This window comes from Bos indicus, chromosome 4 (genome assembly GCF_029378745.1).
Source record: "Bos indicus isolate NIAB-ARS_2022 breed Sahiwal x Tharparkar chromosome 4, NIAB-ARS_B.indTharparkar_mat_pri_1.0, whole genome shotgun sequence".
NCBI classification, from domain to species: Eukaryota; Metazoa; Chordata; class Mammalia; order Artiodactyla; family Bovidae; genus Bos; species Bos indicus.
Genome location: NC_091763.1, coordinates 62201321 through 62226707, shown reverse-complemented (window position 1 = coordinate 62226707; position 25387 = coordinate 62201321). Strand labels below are relative to the sequence as shown.

The following is a 25387-nucleotide window of genomic DNA, read 5'->3' as shown; positions in this document are numbered from 1 at the left end:
TCCTGTATGTATGTACATAGGTAGCCACTTGACATCTCTACTTTGGAATCTCTCAGATACTTCAAATTAATGAATTAATTCAAACCTGCTATTTTTATAATGTTTCTTACTATTTTGAATGGAAGGATTCAATTACTTAAGCCAGAAATCCAACAATATTACATAAATCCAGCCTCTTTCCCATCAATCATCAAATCCTTTCATTTCTGCTTTCTCCTCTCTCTAAAATCCATTCATTTTCCAGTTATCTTTCCTGCAATCACTTGCTGAGAGCAAAATAGTTTCCTACCTGGACTCACTGAATTCACTTTTGTCCTTTACTAATTACCTTTTCCATGTAATTGCCAAAATCATGTTTTAAAAATAAAAATCTGTCAAAATTCTTATAATATCCTTAGCCAGCAAATGGTTCTTTGTTATCTGACTCTTGTTTACATTCCAAACATCATTTCACACCATGTTTTCTTCTCTAACTGCTCAAGAAAGTCTAGCTTTCTTTCAATTCTCTCTTGCTTCAGAACTTTGGAATATGCTGGTCCCTATTCTCCAAACACTTCTCTTATCCTCAGCAATTTTATTTCCTTGTTTGTAATATCCACCACAGTTGTACCTGCTAACATCCCTCTTAAGCTGTAAAATCTATGCTGGTAAGGCCCCATGTTTACCAGGTTTATCTTAGGGTCCCAAGTGCCAATACTAACCTATCACTAGGTGGCAACTTAATAAATACCATATATACATATATAAGGTGATTTTTTCCCATCCCTCGAAAAGGTTCTACCTTCCATGCTGGCCGAATCTCTCATTTTATGAGACATTCTCTCAATTCCCTTGAACAAAAAAGTTTAAATGTCCTCAAATATCCTCTACCACCACTGTTTTAGATATTATAAAGACCATCTGAGGGAATCAGTAAAAATGTAAGGGAAACATGAAAATACAGATTTAGGATATATTCTGAGAACAGAATGTGATTGCACACAAGTTAATAGAAAAAAATATATATATAAAACAATGTTGTAGGGAATATGAAAAAGAAAAAAACAACTATGTAAGTGTTATGCAAGTAGATACATGTGATTGCAAATAAAAGTTTCAAGGTACAGCATCATACTTCATACAACATTATACATATAGATAGTAATAGTGCTAAATCACAAATATCTTAAATAGCAATGACAATTACAGATTCTGTAAAACTGTTAAATGATTCTAAAAGTGGTTCTCTGACAGAAATACTAATGTAGAAGATGTATATGAAGAACTATTCGTGGACTGTGAGAGCACAAAAAAGTAGAACTTCTAAAGTAATCTATTATTATATATGTCTTATTTTTAAATATTTATGCATGACTAAATTTTTACATTAACTTTATTAACTATTACAGATAGAACTGTGACTATTTGATCTACATCCCCCAAATTTACATATTCAAGCCACCTCAGAACCTTTTCTGTACCTTCTGAAATGAAGGAATGTCTTATAATCAGTATGACCTTACACAGATATATATTAATATTCAAATTAAATTCCAAATTAATACTCATGTTAGTAAGTACACTGCCTTCTCAAAAAATTATTTTAAAGGGTAAAGGTAAATATTTAGATGAATCAGTTCTATAATTTTTTAAAGAAAAAAATCAATCATAGTACTTTATAATAATTCTTAGAGAGTCATAATATTATAAAATGTTTACGTAAACACTAATGACAATATACAGCAGCATTTTAGGAAGAAACATGCCTTCACAGCTTTGAACTTCATTTAGAGGTTCTATTCTGGTCACGTTCCAGCAGGTCTTAGTTTCTAACCCAAATAAATTCATTATTCCCACAAATGTGCGATAGCAGAAGGCTAAAATCACCTAAAAAAGATAAAATAAAAAAGATAGTAGATATACATTATCTTTATAATTATTCCAAAATATCATTTTATGATGGCTGCCTTTAACATTATAAACTTTGATGAATTTATTTAAATCATTTCATGTAGGAAACAGTCATTTAAAAAACTTTATATATACACACACACTATAAAGTTGTGTATTACTGAGTAATGCACAGCTACACAATTTATGTTGTGACTGACATCTCTGTAATATAGTCCTTTAAACAACTGAAACAGAATAGTAGCTGTAAAATCAAGCATTAAGTATATAATTAAAATATGAAGATAATTAATAGCAAACATACAAAGCTTTACAGGAGTATTTTATAACATTTCTCTTAGGCCCTTGAATTTATTCTCTTCATAGTCTAAAAACCAACTCATAGTCTATAAAACAACTGCACGTGGACTAATAGCTCCTATGCCCATTAAGCATTAACATTTGATTAAGCAGATTTAATTAACCAATCCTTCCCAATCCGAAATCTGCCTTAAAATTTTTAAAGACAAAGGAAATTAGCAACAAAAAATTACAAAAAAGTGCTGATTCCTGGGAGATTGTTTTAAAAAAATAATTTTATAGATTTGAGAAAAATAATGCAGATCACTGTGTGGGGGGGTGGGGGCGAGTTAAAAAATAAAGACTTCAAAGGGAAAGTAAAAATAACCTAGAACTAACTACTTTTACTATTTTGGTGACCATCCTTCCAGTTTCTCCCTAGGCACAAGACAATTAGCTAGTGTCACTGGGGCTTCCTTGTGGCACTAGTGACAAAGAACCTGCCTGCCCATGAAGGTTAGACGTAAGAGATGTAGGTTCGATCCCTGGGTTGGGAAGATCCCCTGGAAGAGGGCACAGCAACCCGCTCCAATATTCTTGCCGAGAGAATCCCATGGACAGAGAAGCCTGACAGGCTGCAGTCCATAGTGTCACACAGGGTCGGACATGACTGAAGCGACTTAGCACGCACACATGCAGAGTTATTCACTGTACAATAAATATTATACAAGTAGTTAATGTAATACACATCAGTAAATATCATAAACAACTTTTCACGTATAATATAGATTTACTATATCACTTAATTTTGTAAAACTGACATTCTGCTAAAATTTATAACTTCTTGTGTATTTTTCACAAATGTACAAAAATTTGCCACATTAAATGTTTGTGAAAAATCTAGAATTATACTCCTTTATGAGATGTCATTCAATATAGGAAGAAAGCATGACTTTGAAGTCAAAATAAACAAAAAATTCTGATTCTGAAAGTTACAGTTTCTATGGTGTGAAATAATCCTTCAGCCTCTGCACCTCAGCCACCTCATCTCTAAAATGACATTTATGACCATCTTACAAGAGTGATGGGAGATTACAGCTTACATATATAAGTGCTGGCATAGAGTAAGCATTAAATGCCTTTTCCCTTTTAAAACACATTTTCACACTCATGTTTTAAGATGAAAAATTAATCTCCCTGTGAACACAAAGTATGGACATTTACTTCAACACTGAAGTACCACATAAGGCTGCAAGCAAATTTAAGTGTTCTCTATATTGTATCTATGCGATATGAAAATAAGACTGGACGAGTCCTTGTTGGCTGTCATTTACATGCTTTCAAGTTTTAAAAATGAATGAACAACATTATCATGATTGTTTTTTCATAACATCAAAGAAACTGAAAATTGTACAAATTATTCAATAAATTTTTTGATAAGCAAAATGAAAAAACTAGCTAATGTTTTAGAGACCATACTGATGGAAATTAGTGGAACAAAAAACAGATTTAATGATATAAAACTCTAAAAATAACTCAAAACTAAAAATAATAATTATCAAACACTGGAAGAACTTGGCCTAGTCTGATAAGCTAAATCCTTATCTTATTTACACAGAGTAAGTCAACATTAACTAAAGTTGAAGATTCAACAGATAGTTTTTTTTTCTCTTTGATTTTTCTATTTTAACTAGAATTATCCAGATAATCATTAGAAGAAATAAGGTCAAAGTGCCTCTGAAAAGTAAGATGGGATACGGAGAAAGCTGCTGCAGAAAACCACTTCTTTCATCTTAAATCTTATGTAGGTCTATACAATTGTTACTACCACAAATTACATTGAAAAGCACTTATAGAAATCAAGGAAATAAATAAATCTGAGAAACCCCTAAGTTCTTTGAAATTCAATAACACAATATTTAAATATCCAGTGGATCAAAGAAGAAAACACATGGAAAATTAGAAAATCACTTAAACTAAATGAAGATGAGAAAAAAAAGGCAATACTTAAATAATGTAAATGTCCACTTTGGGAAATGGAGTAGATGTACTTTTCTCTATTCCTACAAGTACAACTATAACTTCTGTGAATCATATAAATCAAACATTAGAAGAAAGGTAGAAAAAAGAAGGCACACTAGCTAGGAATCTCAGGACCCAGGGAATGACATGGTGGTAAGTTCCCTGGACTTTCCTTTTGCCTTATTTTCTCAGATTTGGAGCCAGAGTCTGGCAACCAGAAACACCACTGGGGGCTTACACAGCATTCAGAAAAGGCCTACTCTTTCTAGCCAAAGGACTAGGAAAACGGCAGCCTAGAAATAGATAACTTTTAGACAATAAAAACCACCAAACACTCAAAAAACAATACATATGTACATATGTACACATACACATATATATAGTACCATTCTCTTCAATAGAGGTCAAATGGAGTATGTAAATAAAAACTTAATCTAGGTTTTTAAATTCTCTAAACACAATGAATTTAAGCTATAAATTAATAACAAAGATAAATCTTCAAACACTTGAAAACTAAAAGAAAGCCACTGCTAAGTCGCTTCAGTCGTGTCCAACTCTGTGCGACCCCATAGATGGCAGCCCACCAGGCTTCCCCGTCCCTGGGATTCTCCAGGCAAGAACACTGGAGTGGGCTGCCATTTCCTTCTCCAATGCATGAAAGTGAAAAGTGAAAGTGAAGTCGCTCAGTCCTGTCCAACTCTTAGAGACCCCATGGACTGCAGACTACCAGGCTCCTCCGTCCATGGGATTTTCCAGGCAAGAGTACTGGAGTGGGGTGCCATTGCCTTCTCCGAAGAAACCCACTAAACCCACTAAAAAAAAGTCCATAGACCAAGTAAGCATCCTCAAGGGAAATAAAATATATTGAATCTAATTTTTAAAAAAGTATAAGGTTTCCCAAGTCCAGCATGTAAGAAGCTTTTAATTTGCCACTCCATTCTAATAAGAAAAAAATTAAACAAGCTGAAAAGTCAACTCTTTTTAGATCCAAAAGAGAAATGAAGTCACTAGGCAAACTGCTGCTCCCAGACTGTAAAGGTTGACAGGCAAATACAGAGAATCACAACTTACTGGAGCAAAAACCCAGGGGTAGAAACCTCCATGGGAACCAGATGGAGAGACGGAAAACCTAAATTATAATTGATGAATTGCTAGAGGCACAGTGTAGACAATTCTGAGAATCAAAAACTCCAGGGAGACACAGTAATAGGGATAATGCCCACATATTTATGAATTTTATCTCTAGGAGATCACCAGTTTCTTACAGTGATATCAGAAAAAAATCTGTTTCTGAGGGGGAAGTGGAAAGAGGAGTGTATTTTGAAATACACCAGAGCACTCTGTTCTTAACAAGGCCTGCCCTTGAAAGAGACTATTCCACCAGTAGGCCTAACCAGCTAGGGTGTTATCAGAGCCTAAACTACAGGGTGGCAGAGTAATACCCAACTCCACCCTTCTATGTGAGAGAAGGGAAATACCAATTCCAGCCCACTCTAGTCATCCTGCTGTACCTAAATGGGAAAGAAAAACCAAGAAAGAAGACTGCAAAGTTCACAGTCTAGAGGTACAGGTTCACAAAAGATTGAGACCTAATTACAGAATGCTTCCCTTACACTATTAAAGGCCTATTTATGGCAGCTCTGTACCCAGTACCTCAAGCTAGCTATTACATCATAAGGCATACTAAAAGCCAAAACACAGTTTGAAGAAACAGAGCAAGCATCAGAACTAGACTTAGATATGGCAGGCATGTTGAAATTGTAAGACTGGTAATTCAGAACAACAATAATTAATGTGCTAAAGGCTCTAACAGATAAAGAAAGGAGCATGCAAGAACCGATTGGCAATATTAGCAGAGAAGTTCTCTATACACTATAACAGAATACACTACAGTGGAAATCAAGAATGCCTTTGATGTGCTTATTGGTAGGCTGGACTTGGCTTGAGGAAAGAATCTCTGAGCTTCAGTATATTTCAATAAGAAACCTCCAAAACTGAAAATCAAAAATATAAAAGACAAAAATAAGAGAACAGAATATCCAAGAACTGTGGGGCAACCACAGAAGGTACACCATGCATGTAATGGGAATGCCATAGGAGAAAAGATAAAGAAACAGAAGAAATACTATGAATAGAAACAATGACTGGGAATTTCCTCACATCAAACTACAGGTACAGAAAGCTTAGAGAACACCAACCATGATAAATGCCAAAAAACTATACCTATTCATAAATCATACATATTGAATATGCATATAACATTCAAACTATAAAAAATTAAAGATAAAGAAAAATCCTTACAGAAGTCAGAAGAAAAACATGCCTTACTTAAGAAGGAATAAAGGTTAAGAAGTACCTCTGACTTCTCAGAAACTATTCAATTTAAGAAGAAAATGAAACATTTAAAGAGTTGAGAGGGTAAAAACCAACTTAACCTCACGTGAAATTATCCTTTAAAAGTGAAGGAGAAATACTTTCTCAAACAAACAAAAATTGAAAGACTTTGTATGTTTTTTACTACTACTACTACTAAGTCGCTTCAGTCGTGTCCAACTCTGTGCGACCCCATAGATGGCAGCCCACCAGGCTCCACTGTCCCTGGGATTCTCCAGGCAAGAACACTGGAGTGGGTTGCCATTTCCTTCTCCAATGCACGAAAGTGAAAAGTGAAAGTGAAGTCGCTCAGTCATGTCCGACTCTTCGCGACCCCATGAACTGCAGCCCACCAGGCTCCTCCGTCCATGGGATTCTCCAGGCAAGAGCACTGGAGTGGGTTGCCATTGAGAGATAAGAAAGATATGGATTAGAAAACTTGGACCCACAGAAAGAGCATCAAAGAAAGAATAAGTGAAGATAAAAAAAAACCTTTCTATGAGGCCACCATCACCCTAATACCAAAACCTGACAAAGATCCCACAAAAAAAGAAAACTACAGGCCAATATCACTGATGAACATAGATGCAAAAATCCTTAACAAAATTCTAGCAATCAGAATCCAACAACACATTAAAAAGATCATACACCATGACCAAGTGGGCTTTATCCCAGGGATGCAAGGATTCTTCAATATCCGCAAATCAATCAATGTAATACACCACATTAACAAATTGAAAAATAAAAACCATATGATTATCTCAATAGATGCAGAGAAAGCCTTTGACAAAATTCAACATCCATTTATGATAAAAACTCTCCAGAAAGCAGGAATAGAAGGAACATACCTCAACATAATAAAAGCTATATATGACAAACCCACAGCAAACATTGAAAAAAAAATTGAAAGCATTTCCTCTAAAGTCAGGAACAAGACAAGGGTGCCCGCTTTCACCATTACTATTCAACATAGTTTTGGAAGTTTTGGCCACAGCAATCAGAGCAGAAAAAGAAATAAAAGGAATCCAAATTGGAAAAGAAGAAGTAAAACTCTCACTATTTGCAGATGACATGATCCTCTACATAGAAAACCCTAAAGACTCCACCAGAAAATTACTAGAACTAATCAATGATTATAGTAAAGTTGCAGGATATAAAATCAACACACAGAAATCCGTTGCATTCCTATACACTAATAATGAGAAAATAGAAAGAGAAATTAAGGAAACAATTCCATTCACCATTGCAACGAAAAGAATAAAATACTTAGGAATATATCTACCTAAAGAAACTAAAGACCTATATATAGAAAACTATAAAACACTGGTGAATAGAAAACTATAAAACACTGGTGAAAGAAATCAAAGAGGACACTAATAGATGGAGAAATATACCATGTTCATGGATTGGAAGAATCAATATAGTGAAAATGAGTATACTACCCAAAGCAATTTATAGATTCAATGCAATCCCTATCAAGCTACCAACGGTTTTCTTCACAGAGCTAGAACAAATAATTTCACAATTTGTATGGAAATACAAAAAACCTCGAATAGCCAAAGCTATCTTGAGAAAGAAGAATGGAACTGGAGGAATCAACCTGCCTGACTTCAGGCTCTACTACAAAGCCACAGTCATCAAGACAGTATGGTACTGGCACAAAGACAGAAATATAGATGAATGGAACAAAATAGAAAGCCCAGAGATAAATCCACACACATATGGACACCTTATCTTTGACAAAGGAGGCAAGAATATACAATGGATTAAAGACAATCTCTTTAACAAGTGGTGCTGGGAAAACTGGACAACCACTTGTAAAAGAATGAAACTAGAACACTTTCTAACACCATACACAAAAATAAACTCAAAATGGATTAAAGATCTAAATGTAAGACCAGAAACTATAAAACTCCTAGAGGAGAACATAGGCAAAACACTCTCTGACATACACCACAGCAGGATCCTCTATGACCCACCTCCCAGAATATTGGAAATAAAAGCAAAAATAAACAAATGGGACCTAATTAAAATTAAAAGCTTCTGCACAACAAAGGAAACTATAAGCAAGGTGAAAAGACAGCCTTCAGAATGGGAGAAAATAATAGCAAATGAAGCAACAGACAAACAACTAATCTCAAAAATATACAAGCAACTCCTATGGCTCAATTCCAGAAAAATAAATGACCCAATCAAAAAATGGGCCAAAGAACTAAATAGACATTTCTCCAAAGAAGACATACAGATGGCTAACAAACACATGAAAAGAAGCTCAACATCACTCATTATCAGCGAAATGCAAATCAAAACCACTATGAGGTACCATTTCACGCCAGCCAGAATGGCTGCGATCCAAAAGTCTACAAGGGTGTGGAGAAAAGGAAACCCTCTTACACTGTTGGTGGGAATGCAAACTAGTACAGCCACTATGGAGAACAGTGTGGAGATTCCTTTAAAAACTGGAAACAGAACTGCCTTATGACCCAGCAAGCCCACTGCTGGGCATACACACTGAGGAAACCAGAAGGGAAAGAGACACGTGTACCCCAATGTTCATCGCAGCACTGTTTATAATAGCCAGGACATGGAAGCAACCTAGATGTCCATCAGTAGATGAATGGATAAGAAAGCTGTGGCACATATACACAATGGAGTATTACTCAGCCATTAAAAAGAATACATTTGAATCAGTTCTAATGAGGTGGATGAAACTGGAGCCTATATACAGAGCGAAGTAAGCCAGAAAGAAAAACACCAATACAGTATACTAACGCATATATATATGGAATTTAGAAAGATGGTAACAATAACCCTGTATACGAGACAGCAAAAGAGACACAGATGTATAGAACAGTCTTTTGGACTCTGTGGGAGAGGAAGTGGGTGGGATGATTTGGGAGAATGGCATTGAAATATGTATAATATCATATATGAAACGAGTTGCCAGTCCAGGTTCGATGCACAATACTGGATGCTTGGGGCTGGTGCACTGGGACGACCCAGAGGGATGGTATGGGGAGGGAGGAGGGAGGAGGGTTCAGGATGGGGAACACATGTATACCTGTGGCAGATTCATTTTGATATATGGCAAAATCAATACAATAAAGTTAATTATAATAAAATTTAAAAAAATAAAAATTAAAAAAGAAACTTTTCTTTTTACTCTTAATTGATCTAAAGTATAATAGCTTTGTTCAAAATTATAATAGCAGCAGTGTATTCTTTATGCAGTTATGCATGTACTTATGTATAATAAACATAAATGACAGCAATGATTCAGGGTTGGAAGGAGGAATTAGAATTACTTTGTGATTAGAAGGTCCTCACACACACACACACACTGCCCTGAAAGTGGTTTAGTGTTATCTAAAAGTGATCTTGGATTCATTTTAAATGTATACTGCAATCTCTAGGTCAACCACCAAAAAAAGTTAAAAAAAAATTATTATAACTAATACAGTAAGAAAGAGAAAATGAAATAATATAAAATGCTCAGAACCACAAAAGGCATGAGAACAGTGGACTCAAAATAGGAACAAAACACAAGGGCAACAAATATAAAATATTGTAGCAACAAATATAGTTGCTATCAATCTATGTCAATAATTACTTAGAACATCAATGGTCTAAATGCACCAATCAAGAGACAGAGATTATCAGAGTAAATCAGAAAATCAAGACTCAAACATACTTTGTCTAAACTAACTTTAAATATAAAGACACATATAGATTAAGAGTAAATGAAGAGGACTTCCCTGGTGGTCCAGTAGTTAAGAATCCGCCTGCCAATGCAGGGAGCATAGGTTTGATCCCTGGTTGGGGAAGATTCCATGTGCCACAGAGCAACTAGGCCTGTGAGCCACAACTACGAAAGCCCATGTACCCTAGAGCCCATCCTCTGCAACAAGAGAAGCCGCCGCAATGAGAAGCCTATGTACCACAAACCAGAGTAGCCCCACCTGCCCCAACTGGAGAAAGCGCTTGTACAGCAACAAAGATCCAGTGCAGCCAAAAATAAAATAAATATGTTTTAAAAAGAGCAAATTAATAAAGTAAGATATACTATGTAAAAACTAATTAAAAGAAAAATCAGAGTAGCTGTACTAATTTCAGACAGAGCAAAACTTCATGAAAAGTTATCAGGGATAAAAAGTGGTATTAGATAATGATAAAGAACGTGAATGTGAACGTGAACGTGAAGTCACTCAGTCGTGTCCGACTCTTTGCGACCCCATTGACTGCAGCCTACCAGGCTCCTCTGTCCATGGGATTTTCGGGCAATGGTACTGGAGTGGATTGCCATTTCCTTCTCCAAGGGATCTTCCCAACCCAGGGATCAAACCTGGGTCTCCCGCATCGTAGACAGACGCTTTACCGTCTGAGCCACCAGGGAAGTCCTAATGATAAAGGTGTCAGTTCTAAAAGGAGACATGGCAATCCTCAGTGTGCCTGCAAGTAACAACGGGGCATAAATAAAATCAATAAGCCTCCAGCCAGGCTAAGAAAAAAAGAGGAAGAACACAAATTACTAATATCAGAAATGGAAGAGAGGTCATCCTCATAGATTTCATAGACATTAAAAGGATAGTAAAGGAATAATGAACCTCATTCCATAGTTCATCAGGCACTCTATCTATCAGATCTAGGCCCTTAAATCTATTTCTCACTTCCACTGTATAATCACAGATGGTGACTGCAGCCATGAAATTAAAAGACACTTACTCCTTGGAAGGAAAGTTATGACCAACCTAGATAGCATATTCAAAAGCAGAGACATTACTTTGCCAACAAAGGTTCGTCTAGTCAAGGCTATGGTTTTTCTTGTGGTCATGTATGGATGTGAGAGTTGGACTGTGAAGAAGGCTGAGTGCTGAAGAATTGATGCTTTTGAACTGTGGTGTTGGAGAAGACTCTTGAGAGTCCCTTGGACTGCAAGGAGATCCAACCAGTCCATTCTGAAGGAGATCAGCCCTGGGATTTCTTTGGAAGGAATGATGCTAAAGCTGAAACTCCAGTACTTTGGCCACCTCATGCAAAGAGTTGATTCATTGGAAAAGACCCTAATGCTGGGAGGGATTGGGGGCAGGAGGAGAAGGGAACGACAGAGGATGAGATGGCTGGATGGCATCACTGACTCGATGGACATGAGTCTGAGTGAACTCCGGGAGTTGGTGATGGACAGGGAGGCCTGGCATGCTGCAATTCATGGGGTCACAAAGAGTTGGACACGACTGAACGACTGATCTGATCTGATCTCTGAAAGGAATAATGGGGCTTCCCTGGTGGCTCAGTGGTAAAGAATCCATCTGCCAATGCAGGAGACATGGGTTTGATCCCTGCATCAGGGAGATCCCCTGGAGAAAGAAATGCCAATCCATTTAGGTATTCTGGCCTGGAAAATCTCATGGACAGAGGAGCCTGGCAGGCTATAGTCCATGGGGTTTCAAAAGAGTTGGACCTGACTGAGCAACTAAATCACCACAACAAAAGGAATAATGAACAATCCTATGCCCACAAATGTGATAACCTATGAACCATCTCCATCTGTGAATCCGTGGCTCCTTCCCATCTGGCTTGTCTATTACACTGGCTATTACTGCTATACTAAGGTTCTATTCTTTAAGTTCATGTGAGAATAATTTCTGGGATTTTTTTTATTTAGGAAAGGAACTTTTGATGTGGTGCTCAACTATAAGGACACATACAGCAATCAATAAACTTTATAGATCCCTTCCTTCCTATAACATCATCATGTGGTTATAATTTCTATCTGATAAAAAAAGAAACCCCTCTACAAACATTTGTCCCAGAACATTGCTTACCTCTGGATAAAGATGGAAGCGTTTCACTGTATTAATTACAAGAGGATATTCAGTGAGCCTGTCATTCATAATCATCCATAGTCCTTGCAAAAATGAAGGTGCTTCAACAATGGTCTTGAAGTAGGAATAATAAAGTCCCTTTTAAAAAGTATAAATTGTTAACATAAGTAAAATTTTAAAATACTTACTTTTCTAACTCTTTTTAGACAATTTACTCTGAAAAGGAAAAAAAGACTGATAATAAGACTTCCTAATTTCTACTTACTACTGCATTCTTGAATGCAAACAAAAGCATACCTTTTCAGGTCATCACTATACTATTCTTTCATATTTTCCATAGGTTCAAAAGAGTTAAAGGGATGTATTCAACGTTTTAAGAATTTTTCTAATCGTACCTTATAATAAGTAAGCAATACATTTTAATTCTACCAAGCCTGACTTTACCCCCGTATTGTGAGACACCTAGAGGCTGAGATCTGATAATTCTGGCATAGGTATGACTTTGTGTCATTGTATGTGTACAACTTTGCATAACTACTTATATTTCTCCAACCCTTTAGAAATAATAAATGATGGTCACAAGGGCATCAGATGGTACTTCATGCTTTCCTTTGCCTTCCAGTTCCATTGACTGGCTCTACACAAAGTGAAAGCTAACTGTGAGCTCCTGTTCATGACCGAAATGTTGTCCTGAAAGAGGGGCTATTCTAGTGCATGACTACAGCATGTGAAATGATTTTTTTATTAGGCTAGTAAAATTGCTATTTAAAATTCAAAGACTAACAAAAGTATGCTGCTTCATATTACTTGCTCATCAATTTCCTGCTTTCTTTCCTAAAAACTAAAGGGCAACATAGTTTGTAATATATGTTCCTCTCAAAAATCATTAAAAGGAACCTTCAACTCTACACTCATTCTGGCTTCATACAACTATAAGGTACTTTATTTTTTACAGATTAAGCAACAGTAGTGACTAATAAAATTAAAGATTTGTTTTAACTAATATCTGAAAGGGCACTTCTTCATAATTTTAATTAGTATCAATAGAGCAAGTTCATATAAGGATCTTTCCTTTTTGCTTATGAGAGAAACAAGGCAATACAACGAAAAGATATCTAATATGCATGTCTGTACTAACAGAAAGAGGAAACATACACATTTTTATTAATAAGTTATTATTTTTGTGTCTGGTACTGTGCTACTTGCTTCATTCATTTTCTCTTTCTTCATTTTCAATAAAATCCTGTAAGGCTGGCATTATTTCTAATTAACAGATGAGACTGATAATCAGACAACTTACTCATCATTATACAACAAAGCATAGAACTGATATCTGAATCTAGTGATCTGTCATTGAAGCCCAGACGCCGACACAGCTACAGTTTTCAGTTCAGTCGCTCAGTTGTGTCTGACTCTTTGCGACACCATGAACTGCAGCACGCCAGGCCTCCCTGTCCATCACCAACTCTTTATTAAATAATATTTTATATCCTCTCTTTGGAAATAACACCTATAAGATATTAAAAATTCAAATGCCATACAAATGCTAACATGTCCAACTCTTCGAAGCTTTTAAGTGGCTATACGGAGAGAGATTTAAAAAGCAATGCCTGAGATACCTAGACGAGGCACATGTATAGAAGTCACTAAGGAGCTAGGTGAGAAAACAGTGGGAGTGGGGAGTTATGTGCTTAACAGGTACAGTCTATTTGGGATAATAAAGTTCTGGAGATGGATGAGGGTTAATGGTTGCACAATGTAAGTGTGTTTAATGCCATAGAAATATATACTTAGAAATAATTGAAATGGTAAGTTTTGCTAATTTTAATTCTTTAATTAAAAACTTTAATTAAGTCACAATTAAAGGCAAACAAAGGAGAAAGCAATGGCAACCCACTCCAGTACTCTTGCCTGGAAAATCCCACGGATGGAGGAGCCTTGGAGGCTGCAGTCCATGGGGTCACGAAGAGTCAGACACGACTGAGCGACTTCATTTTGACTTTTCACTTTCATGCATTGGAGAAGGAAATGGCAACCCACTCCAGTGTTCTTGCCTGGAGAATCCCAGGGATGGGGGAGCTTGGTGGGCTGCCGTCTCTGGGGTCGCACAGAGTTGGACATGACTGAAGCGACTTAGCAGCAGCAGCAGCAGCAAAGGCAAACAAAAGAGCCAATTTCAGCTCTTCTCTTGGCCCCTGATTAGCACATCTGGACACCTGGCTTCTCTTAATTGTAAATTTCTGCAACTTGGGCTTTCTTTATCCCATTTAACCCCAACAACAATTAAAGATACAGTAGATTACATTATCCATTTTACGGATTTGGTGTCAAAAGAACAAAAAAAGTATTAAAGAAATGATATCAAAAGTTCTTTAAAAGAGATTATCTCTAAAAGAGATTATCTGGAAATAAAGAGAGCTTAAAAAATAAATTTAAAGTGCCAGCTAAAACTGACCAACTCTACCCCAAGAGAAAGCAATTTCCAAGAATTCTGATAGGTCAGTATCACTTCTTAAACTTTGTTTTCCTTTCCTCAGCTATTAAAATTGATCTTTCAGTTAAGTTCAGTTCACTCAGTCGTGTCTGACTCTTTGCGACCCCATGAATCACAGCACGGCAGGCCTCCCTATCCATCACCAACTCCTGGAGTTCACCCAAACTCATGTCCGTCGAGTCGGTTGATGCCATCCAACCATCTCATCCTCTGTCATCCCCTTCTCCTCCCGGCCCCAATCCCTCCCAGCATCAGAGTCTTTTCCAATGAGTCAACTCTTCACATGAGGTGGCCAAAGTACTGGAGTTTCAGCTTCAGCATCAGTGCTTCCAATGAACACCCAGGACTGATTTCCTTTAGAATGGACTGGTTGGATTTCCTTGCAGTCCAAGGGACTCTCAAGAGTCTTCTCCAACACCACAGTTCAAAAGCATCAATTCTCCGGCACTCAGCTTTCTTCACAGTCCAACTCTCACATCCATACATGACCACTGGAAAAACGATAGCCTGGACTAGACGGACCTTTGTTGGCATTGCAAAGTCTCTGCTTTTTAATATGCTGTCTAGGTTGGTCATAACTTTTCTTCCAAGGAGTAAGCATCTTTTTATTTCATGGCTGCAGTCACTATCTGCAGTGATTTTGGAGCCCCCCAAAATTTATATATTAAAAAAAAAAAAACTAAAAAAAAAAGTCTCACACTGTTTCCATTGTTTCCCCATCTATTTCCCATGAACTGATGGGACCAGATGCCATGATGTTAGTTTTCTGAATGTTGAGCTTTAAAGCCAACTTTTTCACTCTCCTCTTTCACTTTCATCAAGAGGCTTTTCAGTTCCTCTTCACTTTCTGCCATAAGGGTGGTGTCATCTGCATATCTGAGGTTATTGATATTTCTCCCAGAAATCTTGATTCCAGCTTGTGCTTCTTCCAGCCCAGCGTTTCTCATGATGTACTCTGCATAGAAGTTAAATAAGCAGGGTGACAATATACAGCCTTGACATACTCCTTTTCCTATTTGGAACCAGTTTGTTGTTCCATGTCCAGTTCTAAGTGTTGCTTCCTGACCTGCATATAGGTTTCTCAAGAGGCAGGTCAGGTGGTCTGGTATTCCCATCTCTTTCAGAATTTTCCACAGTTTATTGTGATCCACACAGTCAAAGGTTTTGGCATAGTCAATAAAGGAGAAATAGATCTTTTCCTGGAACTCTCTTGCTTTTTCGATGATCCAGCAGATGTTGGCAATTTGATCTCTGGTTCCTCTGCATTTTCTAAAACCAGCTTGAACATCTGGAAGTTCACAGTTCACGTATTGTTGAAGCCTGGCTTGGAGAATTTTGAGCATTACTTTACTAGCATGTGAGATGAGTGCAATTGTGCAGTAGTTTGAGCATTCTTTGGCCATTGCCTTTCTTAGGGACTGGAATGAAAACTGACCTTTTCCAGTCCTGTGGCCACTGCTGAGTTTTCCAAATTTGCTGGCATATTGAGTCCAGCACTTTTCACAGCATCATCTTTCAGGATTTGAAATAGCTCAACTGGAATTCCATCATCTCCACTAGCTTTGTTCGTAGTGATGCTTTCTAAGGCCCACTTGACTTCAAAGTCCAGGATGTCTGGCTCTAGGTGAGTATCACACCATCGTGATTATCTGGGTCATGAAGATCTTTTTTGTACAGTTCTTCTGTGTATTCTTGCCACCTCTTCTTAATATCTTCTGCTTCTGTTAGGTCCATACCATTTCTGGCCTTTATCGAGCCCATCTTTGCATGAAATGGTCCCTTGGTATCTCTGATTTTCTTGAAGAGATCTCTAGTCTTTCCCATTCTGTTGTTTTCCTCTATTTCTATGCATTGATTGCTGAGGAAGGCTTTCTTATCTCTCCTTGCTATTCTTTGGAACTCTGCATTCAGATGCTTATATCTTTCCTTTTCTCCTTTGCTTTTCGCTTCTCTTTCCACAGCTATTTGTAAGACCTCCTCAGACAGCCATTTGCTTTTTTACATTTCTTTTCCATGGGGATGGTCTTAATCCCTGTCTCCTGTACAATGTCACAAACCTTCATCCATAGTTTATCAGGCACTCTTATCTATCAGATCTAGGCCCTTAAATCTATTTCTCACTTCCACTGTATAATCATAAGGGATTTGATTTAGGTCATACTTGAATGGTCTAGTGGTTTTCCTGACTGTCTTCAATTTCAGTCTGAAATTGGCAATAAGGAGTTCATGATCTGAGCCACAGTCAGCTCCTGGTCTTGTTTTTGCTGACTGTATAGAGCTTATCCATCTTTGGCTGCAAAGAATATAATCAATCTGATTTGTGTTGACCATCTGGTGATGTCCATGTGTAGAGTCTTCTCTTGTGTTGTTGGAAGAGGGTGTTTGCTATGACCAGTGCGTTCTCTTGGCAAAACTCTATTAGCCTTTGCCCTGCTTTATTCTGTATTCCAAGGCCAAATTTGCCTGTTACCCCAGGTGTTTCTTGACTTCCTACTTTTGCATTCCAGTCCCCTATAATGAAAAGGACATCTTTTTTGGGTGTTAGTTCTAAAATGTCTTGTAGGTCTGCATAGAGCCATTCAACTTCAGTTTCTTCAGTGTTACTGGTTGGGGCACAGGCTTGGATTACTGTGATATTGAGTGGTTTGCCTTGGAAACGAACAGAGATAATTCTGTCGTTTTTAAGATTGCATCCAAGTGCTGCATTTCAGACTATTCTGTTGACCATGATGGCTACTCCATTTCTTCTAAGGGATTCCCGCCCACAGTCGTAGATATAATGGTCATCTGAGTTAAATTCACCCATTCCAGTCCATTTTAGTCCGCTGATTCCTACAATGTCGATGTTCACTCTTGCCATCTCCTGTTTGACCACTACCAATTTGCCTTGATTCATGGACCTAACATTTCAGGTTCCTATGCAATATTGCTCTTTACAGTTCGGACCTTGCTTCTATCACCAGTCACATCCACAACTGAGTATTGTTTTTGGTTTGGCTCCATCCCTTCATTCTTTCTGGAGTTATTTCTCCACTGATCTCCAGTAGCATATTGGGCACCTACCGACCTGGGGAGTTCCTCTTTCAGAGTCCTATCATTTTGCTTTGATATTCTAGCAATTGATCTTTACTATCTTATAAAGAAGTCTGCCTGTAGGAAAGGAAGAGAATGTGACAAAAGAATCCTGAAACACTTTTCTGTGGTATATATTTTATTTTTTAGATTCCATATATCAAAATAAGTGGTAAAATTAGAAAGGAATAGCTGGATCATATTTTTAGTTTTTTCAGAAGCTTGTACACTGTTTTCCACAGTGGCTGCACCAATTTACATTCCCATCAACAGGGTAGGAGAGTGTCCTTTCTTCCAAATTTCATCGACATTTGTCATTTGTAGACATTGCAATGGTAGCCATTCTGACTGTGGTGAGGTGGTATCTCATTGTGGTTTTGACTTGCACTTCCCTAACAATTTGTGATGTTGAGCATCTTTTCATGTGCCTGTTAGCCACCTGTATGTTTTCTTCAGAAAAAGTTTACTCACGTCTTCTGTCAACTTTTCAAAAATTTTTTATATTGAGTTGTATGAACTGTTTATGTATTTTGGATATTAACCAGTTATCAGTCACAGCATTTACAAGTATTTTCTCCCATCCAGTAGATTGTCTTTTAGTTTTGAGAATGGTTTCTTCAGCTCCCCCAAAGCTTTTAGGTTTTACTAGGCTCTATTTATTTATTTCTGCTTTTATTTATTTTGCCTTAGGAGACAGATCCAAAAATAAATACTGCTGCAATTTATGTCAAACCGTGTTCTGCCTATGTTCTCTTCTGGGAGATTTATGGTTTCAGGTCTTACATTTAGGTCTTTAATCCATTTTGACTGTACTCTTGCTTACAAAGTGAGGACTAAAACACTTTTTATTTAAATAATAAACCTATAGGCCAGATTTCAAAAACAAACCTATGGTTACCAAAGGGGAAATGTGGGTGAAGGACAGGGAGAGATAAATTAGGAGCTTGGGATTAACATACACACATTACTATATATAAAATAGATAACCAACAAGGACTTATTATATAGTACAGAGAACTCTATTCAATATTCTGTAATAATCTACAGAAGTAAAGAATCCGAAAAAGAATGAATATATGTATATTTATAACTGAATCAGTTTGCTATACATCTGAAACACAACATTGTAAGTCAACTATGTCCTAATAAAATTCTTTTTAAAAACAGCAAAAATAAAATAAACCTAAAATAGTGTGAGAAACAGTACAATTCACCAAAATTCATTTCAGAACCTAATATATTTGCACCTTACTATTCTTAAATTACAAATGAATTCATTAGAAGAAAGAACCTAACCATTTCAGTGCGAAAAGTCATCTCCCGTTCTAAGGCTGAGAGGTGAGAAAAATGACGATCATTTTCAAAAAGTGTTATCAAATGTACCCTAGAAGAAAAATAACATGTTTCAAAAACAGGGCTAAACTATTATAAACAAAGTATAAAAACCATAAGAAGAACAAAGAATAAATTTTTACAATAAATACTGAGATAACTTTATAGTTTGTCAATTTGTAAATTTTTAGGGATTTATAATCCAGCACTATAACACAGATAATTGTGTATTTCCCCTTCCTGGATCACTGCCTTGTCATGGTGAAGGGGCTGGCGTAACTCAATGAAGGTATAAGCCATGCCGTGTAGGGTCACCCAAGATGGATGGATCATAGTGGAGAGTTCTAACAAAACATGATCCACTGGAGCAGGGAGGCCTGGCAAGTTGCAGTCCATGGGGTCACAAAGAGTCGGGCATGACTGGGAGACTGAACAACAACAATTGTTGATCTAAAACTCTTGTAGATTTCTCCATCATTCTTCCCATTCCAGGCATCTAAATCAGAACTGAGGCATGCTTTTGTTTATCTGTTATGTTTTACAAGTGTTTCTAATGTACCAGGTTTGGGAAATATCTCTTAACTGTTGAAAAGATTTAGAATATAATTTTAAATAAAATTATTTTAGGTTAAATAAATTTTTTAATAAGTAGAACACTACATAAAGTGCCAAAGAAAACAGGACTGTACTTAAAGATATTTCATCAGTACAACTAAAATAAATAAATAAATAAACCCAGCTGTAGGTACTGAAACAGGAGCATAAGTGACAAGTAAAATTGTAGTGAGCAATTATACTGTCCTTAATTATACAGTAGATGCTTTCCAATGAAGTAGAAAATAAAACAAAATTCCATATGGCAACCGTGTCTTCCACTCACCTTCATTTATACTTAGGACATATACCAGGGTATCACAAGCTGTAGGAAATGTTTCTTAACATTACAGTCTTAGTTCTATTAACAACATCGAGATCTCCCTGCAGAATAATGGTCAGAAAAGCACTGTCCCAACAGGACGTGGGGTAGATCCCATTCTTCCCAAGAGCAGAAATCCTTGAGCTCAGGTAGAAATGAAGATATGTCAGAGGAAAATTATTTTACATATACTTTTTACAAATATATCATTTATGTAAAATAATGTGTATGTGTATGCACACTGAAAGGCTCATTTAATTCTGTATTACCATTACAGGGTGTTTATCTTCATTTCTACCTGATTTCCAATTGACAGGTGCTACTAAAACTTTACACAAACCCTAAGTTTATGTCACTGCCGCCGCCGCTGCTGCTGCTGCTAAGTCGCTTCAGTCATGTCCAACTCTGTGCGACCCCATAGATGGCAGCCCACCAGACTCCTCTGTCCCTGGGATTCTCCAGGCAAGAACACTGGAATGCGTTGCCATTTCCTTCTCCAATGCATGCATACATGCTAAGTTGCTTCAATCATGCCCAACTCTGTTCGACCCCATGGACACCAGCCCACCAAGCTCCTCTGTCCACGGGATTCTCTGGGTAAGAATACTGGAGTGGGTTCCCATTTCCTTCTCCCTTATGTCACTAACAACTCTCAATTGCTAGAAAATGAGGAAGTTTTTTACATGAAATAAACATGAAAACCACACTACAAAAGCTAGATATTTAGGAAATACAGTGGTGAACCTTTTGGTAAAGCAAAAATATTTTAATTCATAAATTACTATTCCCATAATGCATTCATTTATAAATGTTTCACACATGAGGTTTTTAAAAGTTTTATACACACACACATATACATATGTTAACTGGTACACATATAGATATTCTATATACATAGCAAGCAGTTAATTTTTTATATATACAAACAGTGATGGTAATTTTTATAATCCAAATGTTTTTATTTATATCAAAATGAAACTAATCTTACCAGTGCAAAATTGCCACAAAGGCAGCTGGAAAAAGAAAAAAAAAAGGAAAAAGTCATTAACAGTTGCCTTATTATGCCTTTAAAATGACTACTTAATAACTTTTAAAACAAACACTGCAATGTTGGAAGCTTCCAATCATGCTTCTCCAGCTCTTTTTCATATTCTCACCATCCTGAGCTCAGTCCTACCACTCCTCAACATTTCTCAGATGTCCAGTTTTATGTCACAATCAGCAAACTATGGTCTATGATCTGTCTGGTCTATTTTGTCTGCAAGCTAAAATGGTTGTTAATTTTTTTAAGGGTTGTAAAAAATAGGAAAGAAGAATAAATAACAAAGACTGTATGTGGCCTGAAGTTTAAAATTTTTACTACTTGGGTCTTTACAGAAAAAGTATATACTCACTACATATGTTAACTTTCCATCTAATACATGGTAATACTATGAACCACTTTAACATTAAACCTATACCTTCCCTCTCAACTCTGATAAGGTTTCATTAACTCTAAGATGGACAATGTCCTACTCAACTATATTTGTATCCTCTTTCTTATTCTCAAGGCAATTACTCTTAAAAATAATACTTAAGAAAAAATAAAATATCCTACTAAGTCCATCTAGCTTTCCAAAATCTTTATTAGTGTCTCTCACCCACTCCCCTTAACCCACATTCCCTACCCAACAAAATTGTAAGGTGTAATGATGTCAATACTGTAAATGCAAAGAAGGGCTTATCACAGCTCCTTCTAAAGTTGTGATTAAAAGCCTGTCTCCTGTATCCTGCCTCTGTCAACTTCACCTCTGAAAGTGACCCAACCTTGTACCTTACTGACACAAAGACCATTTGATGCAAGCACTCTCAGCATCTTATATCCATTTCAACATTTCTCTATATAGTGAGCTTTGCTTCTCTGTTCTCTACCATCTCACAACAGGAAGTATCTCTTCTCTTTTCTACTGATAGCTTCTCAAATTCATGCCTTTATCTCCATCCTTCCCAATTATTCCAAGACTGCACCATCAAGTATTCACTCTCTTCGAACCTCAATCTCACCCTCTCTCCTCGATCGTTCTCCTTCAGCCTTTCATATTCCCAGGCCTTAAAATACTTCTCTTGATATAGTAGACCTTCCAACTACAAAATATTCTCTTCTCCATCCCCTGCCATGTCTGACAAGATAATCAGCCAACTTCTTTAAAGTTCCTATAACTCTTAAATGACCAATGACCCTTCAGTTATCAACATCAACAGTCTCTTTCAATTCTCCTGCTTTTCAATCTCTCTGTAGAATTTCACCAGATTCTTAGATTTCTTTCTCTATCAAGACCCATCATACCAACCTGCCAATTCATCCATTTTCTGACCATTTTGTTTTTATATGCTTCTCTGTTTTTTATTTTTCTCTTCTCTCTTAAAACTAAGTATGTAGGGGTTTTCCCAAGTATCTTTACTTTGCTCTCTTTTCTATCTTGGAAATCTCACTCAATGTCAATGTTTCAACTCACTTCTACATGAATAATTCCCAAATCTACAATCCTCATGCCTGACCAAATGTTCTTTCTTCCTCTCATCACATTCCTTTCCTCTTCTACCTCATCACCTACCCAGGTCCTCTCAACATGTTTCCATCAACTTTCACCTCTGACTTCTCTTCTCCATTCCTACTGTCGCTACCCTCATTAAGACCACTGCTGCCTGGGGCTTCCCTGGTCCAGTGGTTAAGAGTCCACTCTGCAATGCAGGGATACCGGTTTGATCCCTGGTCCCAGAGGATCCCACATGCCACTGCAGAGCAACTAAGCCTGAGCACCATAACTATGAGCCTGTGCTCTAGAGCCCGGAAGCTGCAGCTACTGAGCCCACATGTAGCAACTGCCGAAGCCTTGGTGCCTAAAGCCTGTGCTCCCCAACAAGAGAAGCCAGTGCACCCCAACTAGAAAAAGTCCACATGCAGCAACAAAGACATTAACACCAAAAAATAATAATAATAACATAAAAAAGACCATTATTGTCTGGATTTTAGCATTCAACTGTTTTTTTCTACCTCAGTCCGTATCCAGTCCATTTTACACACTGCTGTCAAATCAATCTCTCTGAAGCACACTTCTGATCCTATCACTCTATTTAAGTCATTCAATGTCAATATCAAGAACGTACTAAATGTCACAAAATTGTTCACTTTAAAAATGGTTAATTTTATGTTATGTGCATTTCACCTCATTTAAAAAAAAATTATTTTCCTAAAGAAAAGAACCCATCAGTGCCATCCTACTGAATGAAGTTCAAATGCCTTAAATGTAGACTTGAATTAGACTCCCCACGGCTGGTCCCAACCAATTTTTTGAACACTCTACGTTCTCTTTTGGACCCTTACTTTTATTTCATATTTTCTTACTTCCATGGCTCTGATTATGCTGTTCTATAGGCTTCTAATACTTGTTGTTTGCTCCACACATCCAAATATTACCCTTTTTTGGTCCCAATTAAAATCCCACATTTTCCGTAACTAGACATCTGACAAAATCTAAATATGAACCCCCATTATTTCTCAAGTATTGTCTACATGCTCCAAATGTGGAGATCCATTCTACTTTAATATCAGCAATCAACTTACGATGGAAAAGAAATCACAACTTACATTAGGAGATATCTATCTGTGTTTCAATATATAACAGCAGCCAGTCTGAGCAAGGACTAGGCTCAAAATTGCTCTTAATGAAAAAGCAAAATTTACATCGTCAAAAATTAGGAATGCAAATAAAGAAAAATCTTTCAAGGGCTTAAATAAGAAGGCAATTTAGGCATCAAGCTCCTCAGCAAGATGAAAGTAAATAGATACCAACATGGGGAAATATATTGCCTAATTTGATCCTATTTCCCCTGTGAAAGATCCTCAACTCATTAAAACCAACATATTATTTTGCTTCATTCAAGGTGCAGAAAAATATAAAGTCTGACTTCCCCCTCCCCCAAAGCTACCCTATCATTTTCACTAGGGATAAATGGCTGCCTTAAGATGACATTTTGTTGGTGACACATAAAGTTATCACTGTGCCTGCAAACCTTTGAAAATGTTTTAAAATAAGAACTAAGAGGGCTCGGAATTTTTGTCAGCAATTTTCCAGATACTGGAACTCGCCATTATTGCTGCCAGACTTGCTTGTTAAACTGATATTCAAGATTCATGGAAACCACGTCCAACCCTAGGCTCAAGAGGGTACACGGGTCTCTCCATTGTGAGCCTAGTCGCCCGGGAGTGCTGGTGCCGGAGCTGTCGGGGCTCCTGCAAGGGGCTTTCCTCGGTCGGTTCCGCTCACCTATGCCGAAGGCCCCCTTGCCCGAGACCTGACGTCTTTGCAATAGTTGCGCCTTGTCCGAGAGCTGCTCCAGCAAAGAGCTGAGAAACGGAAAGCGGTCGTTCAGAAGATCGGTCCTTCTAACCATCTCCACTGGCACGCAATTCTGCGTTTTCAAGTTTCGGATCCTCTGCGGCGAATACTTCCGGGCGCCCCTTGTCAGGTTCCCCCTGCGTGTGCGCAAAGGCAGCTCCGGCCTTTTCACCTCCTCCTTCGGCTCCTTCTCCAACTCCCGCTCCCCAGATCCTGTGGCCCGGCGCCGCCGCCTAGACTGAGTGGAGCGGAGAAAGTGCGATGGCTCTGAAGCCGCACCTCTGAGCTTACTCCTCGTTTGCCCGACCATTTTCTCATAGTCCCCGTTCGGATGGGGCTGGTACTCTCTCCGGCGCCGGCCCGGCCTAGTCAGGCGAGGTCCGCAAGATGCCTGGCTCGGCTCACATTCTCAACGACTCGCCGCAGCGCCGTTGCAGGCTGCCCGGTCGTCAAGGCGACCGCGAAACAAAACCCAGGCTGCCTGGCGCCGCTCGTGCGCCGCTCACGCGCGCAGCCCCACGTGCGCTTATCCTGCGCACCCTGCCACGTGCACCTCCCACGCGTTCAGCCCCAGGTGCGCTTATCCAAAGCACCACGCGCAACCTCCCACGTGCGCTACCACGCCTGCAGCCCCACGTGCGCAGGTCCTTAGCACCGCCCCTCGCAGACCCTCCCACGTGCGCCCCCACGTGTCCATTCTGTAGTGAGCTGACTGCTCGGCGCTCCAAGCACGTCTCCACGCGCGTTTCCCAGCGCATCTTCTCACCTGCGCGGCTCAGCTGTCATACCTTGCTAGCGAACAAGACTG

At 38.0% G+C, this 25387-nt stretch overlaps 1 protein-coding gene across 4 annotated transcripts in view; it reads right to left on the bottom strand.

The window, feature by feature from the left end:
- Nucleotides 1-25116, bottom strand: part of DPY19L2 (dpy-19 like 2) — a 93834-nt gene extending 68718 nt beyond the window's left edge. For 2 of the 4 annotated variants that reach the window (XM_070787851.1, XM_070787852.1), the window contains exons 1-5: nucleotides 24508-25112; nucleotides 21189-21213; nucleotides 19249-19336; nucleotides 12387-12524; nucleotides 1746-1866 (exon numbers count right to left, since the gene is read on the bottom strand). In XM_070787851.1, coding sequence (XP_070643952.1) covers nucleotides 1746-1866; nucleotides 12387-12524; nucleotides 19249-19336; nucleotides 21189-21213; nucleotides 24508-24889 — 754 coding nt within the window. In that variant the 5' untranslated portion in view covers nucleotides 24890-25112. Of the gene's footprint in view, nucleotides 1-1745; nucleotides 1867-12386; nucleotides 12525-19248; nucleotides 19337-21188; nucleotides 21214-24507 lie in introns of all 4 variants that reach the window. The other 2 variants (XM_070787854.1, XM_070787853.1) reach the window with 2 other exon arrangements.
- Nucleotides 25117-25387: the final 271 nt, after the last annotated feature.